The 10,085-nt window shown below is 47.0% G+C and overlaps 1 protein-coding gene across 1 annotated transcript; it reads right to left on the bottom strand.

The window, feature by feature from the left end:
* Window positions 1-1,465: 1,465 nt before the first annotated feature.
* Window positions 1,466-3,627, bottom strand: LIPT2 (lipoyl(octanoyl) transferase 2). The gene is made up of 2 exons (XM_087720941.1): window positions 3,129-3,627; window positions 1,466-1,778 (listed from the first exon to the last, which is right to left on the bottom strand). Exons 1-2 carry the CDS (start codon window positions 3,589-3,591, stop codon window positions 1,540-1,542), a joined length of 702 nt encoding a protein of 233 aa, XP_087577067.1. The 5' UTR covers window positions 3,592-3,627; the 3' UTR covers window positions 1,466-1,539.
* Window positions 3,628-10,085: the final 6,458 nt, after the last annotated feature.

Here is a 10,085-nt window from a genome sequence, read left to right as displayed (position 1 = left end):
CCTCCGATCCTTTTGCTAAGCAGCCACATCCCTGCATCCGTCGTTGAGTGAGGACCGCGTGTGCTTCACCCGTAGACCTCAACTTACAAACCACAATTGAGCCCAAAATCTCTTTCGCTAACTGAGACAGTTACATTCTGTCCCATTTTACAACCATGCTTGCCACTGCCATTAAGTGAATTCAGGCAGTTGTTAAGTTAGTGACATGGTTGTTAAGTGAATCCGGCTTCCTCCATTACCTCTGCTTGTGGGAAGGTCGCAAAAGGGGGATCCCATGACCCCGGGACACCGCGACCGTCATAAGTATGAACCAAGCATTCTGAATTTTGATGACATCATTGTGGGCGTGCTGCAAAGGTCGTAAGTGTGAAAAATGTTCGTAAGTCATTTTTTTCACTGCCATCGTAATTTTGGTCACTAAGTGAAAGTTTGTAAATTGAGGACCAAGGGGCAGCCTCTCCCCCTCAATGGAAATTAGATAAACTGAATGGATGGATAGATAAATGATAGATAGATGATAGATGATAGATGATAGATAGATAGATAGATAGATAGATGATAAGAGATAGATATAGAGAGATAGATATAGATCGAGAGAGATAAAGATGGATAGAAAGAAAGATAGAGAGATAGATAGATAGATAGATAGATAGATATGAGAGATAGATAGATGATAAGAGATAGAGAGATAGATATAGATCAAGAGAGATAAAGATGGATAGAAAGATAGATAGATAGATAGATAGATAGATAGATAGATAGATAGATAGATAGATAAGAGATAGATATAGAAAGATAGATATAGATCGAGAGATAAAGATGGATAGAAAGAAAGATAGATAGATGGTAGATAGATAGATAGATAGATAGATAGATAGATAGATAGATAGATAGATAGATAGATAGATAGATATGAGAGATAGATGATAAGAGATAGAGAGATAGATATAGATCAAGAGAGATAAAGATGGATAGATAGAAAGATAGATAGATAGATAGATAGATGGATAGATAGATAGGAGATAGATATAGAGAGAGATATAGATCGAGAGAGAGAGATAAAGATAGATAGATAGATAGATCAGAGAGAGAAAAATATAAAGATGAAAGAGATAGAATAACTATTGTCAATTTAAATGTACACTAATCAACATATATTAAAATGAAATGATAATGGATGGACAGGCGGATGGATGGAGGGATAAGATAGATTGATAAAGGTGGGGAAGCCAGATTCGCTTAACGACCATGTTACTAACTTAGCGTCTTGTGATAATTCAGTTAACAAAGGTGGCGAAAAAAGTCATAAAATAGGGCAAAACTCACTTAACTAATGTCTCACTTAGCAACAGAAATTTCGGGCTCCATTGTGGTCGTGAGTTGAGGACTACCTGTGTCAGAGGTCCAGGTCCTTGCATTGCGTTGATACGCTCCGTCCACCCAGGAATAAAACCTGCCAGCCGGAAAAACTCCCATCCTTTTAATATTTCCCGAAGAGACAATCCAGGATTTTGCAACCCAATCGGCCTCTTCAGTCCATCATTCCTCCAAAGCGGCTGCCTCCTCCTCGCTTAAACGACAGTTAAAGACTTCTTGGAACACTTCCAGGAAGGGCTGCGTGGCTTCTTCAACCGAGACGGGTCTCTGGAGCTCCTGGCTAAGGGAGGTCACCCCCAGCCCCTCCAGGCCACACGGGACGATGTGGTCGAACCAGGACAGGTCGGTGCAACAGTTCAGGGCCAATCCGTGCGTGGTGATGTGTCTCCCGCAATGGACACCTGGGTGGGGGGAGAGCAGGAGGACAACATCAATGCGATACGGCAGAATGCAAGAATGGTAATGAATGAATGGGGGATACAATACGGTGCAATACAATAATAATGAATGAATAAATGAATGGTTACAATATTGTACAATGGTTCCACCACAAAACCGCAGAGGACAAAATCGCGGTCGACGAAAGCGCGCATTTGACGTCATCACAGCGCGACGAAAACAACGCGCTGTGATCGAAAAATGTAAAAATAAAGCGAAAACCTTACCCTAACCCCCCCAAACCTAACCCTAAACCTAACCCTAACCCTTAACCTAACCCTTACCTTTATGTGAATCGGCTTGCTTTAATTTTATTTTTATTTCAATTTTTAATTTTTTTCGTCGCGCTGTGATGACGTCAAATGCGCGCTTTCGTCGATCGTGCTTTTGTGGACCGCGGTTTTGACGGGTCACGTTGTACAATATCAATACATTCTTCAATGTAATACAACAACAATAACAATAATAATAATTAATTGCAATGTCCCGCTCCTATCACTGATTCTGGAGCCCCAGGCTAGGCAAGATCCATGGGTTCCTTAGTCCACTCTCCATTTGAAGCCTGCCATCTGAGCTGGCTGGGCAGTATGGGCCTGGCAATCCCTCTTCTATCGCAGCACTGGGGAGCCCCAAGACGGGGCCCAGGAACCCAGGTTGGCTGAGGATCATGGGCGGGGTAGTCTCCTCCCCATTAAGAGCCCTGACAAGCTGGGTACCATGAGCCTGGCGGTCCCTCTCCTCTGCATGGACTGGGGACCCCCAAGAGTGGGCCCAGGAATACATGGGTATGTTAATCCCCTCTGCGGCCCTGGCCGGCCGGGCACCATGGGCCTGGCAGTCCCCCCTCCTATTGCTGATTCAGGAGGCCCAGGGTAGGCAAAATGCATGGGTATTGTAGTCCACTCTCCATTTACAGCCCGCAGCCTGAGCTGGCCGGGCACCATGGGCCTGGCAGTCCCCACCACCTATCACTTTATTCTGCAAACCCAGGGTGGGCAAGATGCATGGGTCCGGTAGTCCGGGCACCATGGGCCTGGCAGTCCCCCCACCTATCACTTTATTCTGCAGCCCCAGGGTGAGCAAGACGTACTGCGGCCCTGGCCGGCCGGGCACCATGGGCCTGGCAGTCCCCCCTCCTATTGCTGATTCAGGAGGCTCAGGATAGGCAAAATGCATGGGTATGTTAGTCCACTCTCCATTTACGCTGGCCGGGCACCATGGGCCTGGCAGTCCCCCCCACCCCATCCTCGATCGGGAGGCCCCAGGGCGGGGCAAGGCGCATGGGTGCGGTGGTCCCCCTGCGGGCCTCTCACCGATGGCGCAGAGCTTGCGGTCCCCGAGCCAGACGCCGGTGCGGGGCGGCGGGAGGGCGCGGGCGCGCGGGAGGCCGAGGCGGCGGCAGACGTCCCGGGCCAGGCGCTCCAGGGCGGCCACGTAGGCGCGGAGGGCGAGGCGGCGGCGGCGGAGGTCCAGCACCGGATAGGCCACCAGCTGGCCCGGGCCGTGGAAGGTCAGACGCCCGCCGCGGCCCACGTGCGCCACCTCCGCCCCCAGCGCCCGCAGCCGCCCCGCCAGCTCGCCCGCCTCCAGCCCCGGCTCCCCGCGCAGCCCCGCCGTGTAGACCGGGCCCCGCGGCTCCCACAGCACCAGCCGCTCCGGCTCCTCCGCCGAGCCCCGCTGCAGCGCCGCCGCCGCCGCCGCCTGCGCCCCCAGCGACGCCCCCAGCGAGGCCCGGCCCAGCCGCACCAGCCGCACCGGCCACCCGGGCGCCCCCATGGCTGCTGGCCGCAGGGCGCCCGCGGGCCACACGCCCCGCCCCCTGGACACGCCCCGGACACGCCCTCCCCTCCCACGCACGTGTCTGCGGTCACGGAGAGGGAGGCCGTTCCTTACTTTCGCTTTCCTGTTCTCTTCTCCCTCTGCCTTCCCGTTCTTTCTCCTTCACTTTATCTCCTTCCTTCCTCTCTCCCTCTCTGCTTCCCTTCTTTCCACTTCCGTTTCACTTTCTTCCCCTCCCCCTCCTTCCTTTCCTTCTTTCCACTTTCATCTTCCCTTTCCTTCCTTTCCTCCCTCCCTCCTTCTTCCTCCCTCCCTCCTTTCCTTCTCCTTTCTCATTCCTTTCTCTCTTCCTTCCCATTTTTCTCCTTTCTTTTCTCCTTCTTTCCTTCCATCCATCTCCCTCCCTCTCTGCTTCCCTTCTTTCCACTTCCATTTCACTTTCTTCCCCTCCCCCTCCTTCCTTTCCTTCTTTCCATTTTCATCTTCCCTTTCCTTCCCTTTCCCTTTTCCACTTTCACTTCACTTTCCTTCCTTTCCTCCCTTCCTCCTTTCCATTCTCATTTTCTCCTTTCTTTTCTCCTTCTTTCCTTCCACCCATCTCCCTCCCTCTCTGCTTCCCTTTTTTCCACTTCCATTTCACTTTCTTCCCCTTTCCCTCCTTTCCTCCTTCCCTTCCTTCTTTCCACTTTCATCTTCCCTTTCCCTCCCTCCCTCCTTCCCTTTTCCACTTTCACTTCACTTTCTTTCCTTTCCTCCTTTCCATCCTCATTCCCTTCTCTCTCTATTCTCTCTTCCTTCCCATTTTTCTCCTTTCTTTTATCTCCTTTCCTTCCATCCATCTCCCTCCCTCTCTGCTTCCCTTCTTTCCACTTTCATTTCACTTTCTTTCCCTCCTTTCCTCCTTCCTTTCCTTCTTTCCACTTTTATCTTCCCTTTCCCTTTTCCACTTTCACTTCCCTTTCCTTCCTTTCCTCCCTCCCTCCTTTCCAGTCTCATTCCCTTCTCTCTCTATTCTCTCTTCCTTCCCATTTTTCTCCTTTTATCTCCTTCTTTCCTTCCATCCATCCCCCTCCCTCTCTGCTTCCCTTCTTTCCACTTCCATTTCACTTTCTTCCCCTTTCCCTCCTTCCTTTCCTTCTTTCCACTTTCATCTTCCCTTTCCCTTTTCCACTTTCACTTCACTTTCTTTCCTTTCCTCCTTTCCATTCTCATTCCCTTCTCTCTCTATTCTCTCTTCCTTCCCATTTTTTCTCCTTTCTATTATCTCCTTCTTTCCTTCCACCCATCTCCCTCCCTCTCTGCTTCCCTTCTTTCCGCTTCCCTTTAATTTCCCTTTCTCTCTCCCTCTTCCTTCCTTCTTTCTTTCCTTCCTCCCTTTCCCTCCCTCCCTCCCTCTGCAAAATGCAGCCCAGGTGATCACAATTTTTTCCCTTCTCTTTAAAGAGTCAAGTGATCTTCCCTGATTGTGTGTGAACAATCTCCGGTCAACCCTGTAGAAACAATGCAATGACCTACTTGTGTTTTACAACAATGCGATAAAACAATATAATAGCAATAGCAATATAGCAATAGCAGTAGACTTATATACCGCTTCATAGGCCTTTCAGGCCTCTCTAAGCGGTTTACAGAGAGTCAGCATATTGCCCCCAACAATCTGGGTCCTCATTTTACCCACCTCGGAAGGATGGAAGGCTGAGTCAACCCTGAGCCGGTGAGATTTGAACCGCTGACCTGCTGATCTAGCAGTAGCCTGCAGTGCTGCTTTTAACCACTGCGCCACCTTGGCTCTTATATAAAGGAGGGGAAGAATAAAAGACTTTTTTGCACGAAGGGCAAACCTCTGAGCTGCCTACTCTGGGACCAGAGTCCAAAAGAGGTTGTCCTCAGAGGCTGAGGAGCAGCAAATGTGTTGACTTTCTCACTTGTTAAAACCTTGGAGAAAGGATCATAACAGTGGAGCTTGCAAAGCGAAGAGTGGGGAAGAGTGAGCCAGCTCTTATTTTTCCTTAAACCAGCTTCTCCCCTTGGAGGGCTACCCAGATACATTTACAACTCCCAGAATTCAAGGAAGTGCAACGTCAATGAAATAAAGTAAACAAACTGGTGGATTCTGGGAGTTGAAGTCCACGCCTCTCCAAGTCACCAAGCCTGAGAAACGTGTGATGCATGACGATTTTGATTTGGAGGCCTCGGGGGTCTCTTCCTGGGTGCATCACTTTCTTATTTTGTATGTCTGCTGAGATCTTAAGCAGCGGAGGCAACTTCCTTGTATGTCCACTCACAGTTGGGCAAGAAAGAATTATGTTCTATTATGTTCTATTCTTTCCTTTTTCTCTTCTCCTCTCTTCTCTATTCTATTCCATCCCATTCCATATTACTCTATTCTGTTCTGTTCTTTCCATTTTCTCTTCTGCATCCTTCCTTTTTCTCTTCTCTCCTCTTCCCTTCTCTTCCCTTCTCTATTCTATTCCATCCCATCCCATTGTGGGAAGTTATCACCCAGCCCTCTCCCAGAAAAATGAAATATCCTAGGAAATATTGAAAAGGCAGAATATTTCTCTGGATGTGAAAAGAAACATGTTTCAAAAGAGAGAATAGTTGCCTATAGCTTTCTGCCCATCCCCAGCTTATGGGCCATTAAGATGGCCAGGCTAGCCCACTTTACATAATAAAGACTTCTCCTCACTGCAGCTGTAGGGGGAAGGGATATTACTCAACTGACCACAAGGCAACTGAGAACTCATCACAGCCTAGAGAGTAGCCCCCTGCATGGCACCATGGGAGTCTGACAACCAATCAGAAGACATTTCTTACACAGGAACAGGAAACAGAGAGGTGGGACTAAACAGGGTATTAAAAAGCCTAGCAAGCCCCTCCTTCAGCCCTTCTCTTCTTCTCCACCAACATTGAAGCATGTGATCCCCTTTTCTGGTCAGGGCTCAAGCCATGTGGTCCTGTCCAACAATAAACCATCTTTCCAAGCAGCCTCCATGTCTCCAGTGTCTTCTTCCCTACTTGGAGCTGAACCCAGAAGGACATTTCTTTCAACACCATATTATTCTATTCTATTCTCTTCTGTTCTTTCCATTTTCTCTTCTGCATCCTTCTTTCTTCTCCTCTCCTCTCCCCTTCCCAGCCCAGTCCAGCCCATATTATTCTATTCTGCTTTCCATTTTATCTTCCCCATCATTCTTTCTTCTCTTCTTCCTCTTCTCTTCTGTTCTTTTCTCTTCTCTGCCCTATCCTATCCCATCCCATCCCTGGCTTCAGTCCCAACTGCACTATCAATTCTGATTGTGCACCTGCGTAATACCTTGGCCTGATTCCACCAGGATACGTCCATTCAGCATCCCCGTCTTTCCAGAGGATGCCAATTTATTTTGGGAGAAGGAAAAACATATTTTTCTTTCTTCCTTGGCCTGCCACGGCATAGATCTAGGAAGTCACAGTAACTTAATAAATCCATTTCCTTTTGGAAACACGACAAGGAAGCAGGCTGTGTCTCAGTCGTGCTTCGTTTGTAGCTGGTATCCGGTCTTTATATCTTAAAGACGGGAGCTTCGCACATAATTCCCAGCCATCTGAAGGCATTCCCGTGCGCATTGGCCACGGCGGAGTTGTGAAAAGGGTGCACAGGCAATCCTCGGTTTACGACCACAAATGTTTCAGCCTATAATTTTCCTTGCTAAGCAATGCAGTTGTTAAGTGAGTTTTGCCCCTTTTTAATGACTTTCCTTGCCCACAGTTGTTCAGTCTGGCATGACGCATTTAAAAACCAGTTGGCAACAGAACCACGGAGCAAAAACTAACCATCCTGATTTTGGACATAAGTTGGAACTATCTGGAGTCGACCAACTTTGATGGCATTGCTGCTCTTTCAAGTTAGTCTCGTCTGCTGGGAAGTGCCTGGAAAAATCCTGGCATTTATTTGGAGCAGCATTTTAACAGAGGAAATAGAATCACGGAGTTAGGAGGTCCCTTGGAGGTCTTCTAGTCCAGCCCCTTGCTGAAGCAGGAGACCCTGTACCATTTCAGACAAATGCTTGTCCAATCTCTTCTTGAAAGCCACCAGTGATGGAGCATTTACAACTTCCGGTGGCAAGCAGTTCCACTGGTTAAGTGTCCTCACTATCAGGAAATTCCTCCTTAATTCCAGGTTGGCTTTTCTCCTTGATTAGTTTCCATCCATTGGTTCTTGTCCTGCCTTCAGGGGATAAATGAAATTTCATTGCATGCAGCTCTCAAAGGGTCACCTCCTCCTCCAATATACACTAAACTTGACCAAATAAATTAACTAATAAATACAAAATTATGCCTCTACCCACAACCAAGTCTAGTTCAGATGCCTCCGTGTACATTGTAGACATCGCTGTGTAAATAAATTTATTTATTTATGCTGGAAATAAACGCCTTGGGAAGCTAGGATATAAATCTGAGCCATAAAGAAATAGGTCTATTTGAAGCACGTCACCACCCAGCAATTAAATCAATGCAAAATCTCAATGTTCTTCTCCCGTGCACCTGATCCCTGTTTTATGAGGCTGGCCTGTTCCACAGAACGTCCTGCCAGTGGGGGGGAAAAAGCAGCAACAGGAAGTCAAGGTAGAGAAGGAAAATAGTTGCGGGAATTGGGGATGTCTAGTCCAGTGAAAAGAAGGACCAGGGATGATGACTTGATAGCTGCCTTCTAATATTTGAGGGGCTGCTGCCCCAAAGAAGAGGGAGGGGGGTTGTCAACATTTTATCCAAAGCCCCTGAAGGCAGGACAAGAACCAATGGATGGAAACTAATCAAGGAGAAAAGCCAAGCTGGAATTAAGGAGAATTCTGTTCTGTTCTATTCTATTCCTATTCCTATTCTATACTGTACATTCCATATTCTATTCTATTCTACTCTATTCTATTCTATTCCATTCCATTCTTCATTCCATTATCCTATCCTATCCTATCCTATCCTATCCTATCCTATCCTATCCTATCCTATCCTATCCTACTCTACTCTATTCCAATCCGTTCTGTTCCACTCCACTTCATTCCATTCTATTTCATTCCATTATCCTATCCTATCCTATCCTATCCTATCCTATCCTACTCTACTTTACTCTATTCTATTCCAATCCGTTCTGTTCCACTCCACTCCATTCTTCTATTCTATTCTATTCCATTCTTCATTCCATTATCCTATCCTATCCTACTCTACTCTATTCTATTCCAATCCGTTCTGTTCCACTCCACTTCATTCCATTCTATTCTATTTCATTCCATTCTTCATTCCATTATCCTATCCTATCCTACTCTACTTTATTCTATTCCAATCCGTTCTGTTCCACTCCACTCCACTCCATTCTTCTATTCTATTCTATTCTATTATTCTATTCTATTCTATTCCATTCTTCATTCCATTATCCTATCCTATCCTATCCTACTTTACTCTATTCTACTCCAATCTGTTCCATTCTGTTCCACTCCACTCCATTCCATTCCATTCTATTCTATATATTCATTTATTCTGTCATGTTCATGTAGTGTCTATTGGAGGTGGTGACCCTTTGAGAGCTGCATGCAACGAAATTTCATTTTAATGTATGCCGATTAGCATACCTACGAAGTGACCATAAAGTTATTCTATTTCTATTCTATTCCTGATTCATATTCTTCACAAGTATTTGTGCTCCAGGTTGCATCACTTTCCTCCAGCTGCTGACTGGGGGAATTCCAGAGGTTGGGGTTTTGTTTTTTGTTTTTTTTAATTGCATCCTGGCTCACAAGGAGTGAATTCTGACGCAAATCAGCCTTTCCTGCTTTTTCTCTTTTAATGTCTCTCCAGCTAATAATAATTGGGGGTCAGAAGGAAGCAAGAGAAGTCCATCCGAGCTGGTTTTGTAAATAAGGACACTCTGAATGTAACAGAATAACAGAGTTGGAGGGGACCTTGGAGGCCTTCTAGTCCAACCCCCTGCTCAAGCAGGAGACCCTATACAAGTAGTCCTTGACTTATGACCACAACCCAGCCCAAAATTTCGGTTGATAAGCAAGATATTTGGTCGGCGAGTTTTGCCCCATTTTTCGACCTTCCTTGCCACAGTTGTTAAGTGAATCACTGCAGTTGTTAAGTTAGTCACACGGTTGTTAAGTGAATCCCCTTGACTTCGGCTGTCAGACGGCAGGAAAAAGGGGACCACGTGATCTGTCAGACGGCAGGAAAAAGGGGACCACGTGATCCCACGACACTGCAACCGTCATAAATATGAGTCAGTTGCCAAGAGTCTGAATTTTGATCACGCAACCACGGGGATGCCACAAAGGTTGTAACTGTGAAAAAACGTGTAGAACAGAAAAACAAGTCCCTTTTCCCCCTGTCCAGTTGTAACTTTGAATCAGGGGTGAAATCCAGCAGGTTCTGGAGAAGCGGTAGAGGAAATTTTGAGTAGTTTGGAGAACCGGCAAATGCCACCTCTGGCTGGGCTGGCCCCAGAGTGGGGAGGGAAGGGG

This window comes from Thamnophis sirtalis, unplaced genomic scaffold, assembly GCF_051295495.1.
Source record: "Thamnophis sirtalis isolate CommonGarterSnake01/CBP01778 unplaced genomic scaffold, rThaSir2_p1.2 scaffold_8, whole genome shotgun sequence".
NCBI classification, from domain to species: Eukaryota; Metazoa; Chordata; class Lepidosauria; order Squamata; family Natricidae; genus Thamnophis; species Thamnophis sirtalis.
Note: the sequence above shows the minus strand (reverse complement) of the source record. Positions and strands in the feature narration are given on the sequence as shown.

What these genes read in the sequence shown, in the direction of transcription:
- LIPT2 (XM_087720941.1), bottom strand. Translation starts at nt 3,591, where the DNA reads ATGGGGGCGCCCGGGTGGCCGGTGCGGCTGGTGCGGCTGGGCCGGGCC. An exon ending in CCGCAAGCTCTGCGCCATCG is followed by an intron (nt 1,779 to 3,128) that starts GTGAGAGGCCCG and finishes CCCCCCACCCAG; the next exon opens with GTGTCCATTGCGGGAGACAC.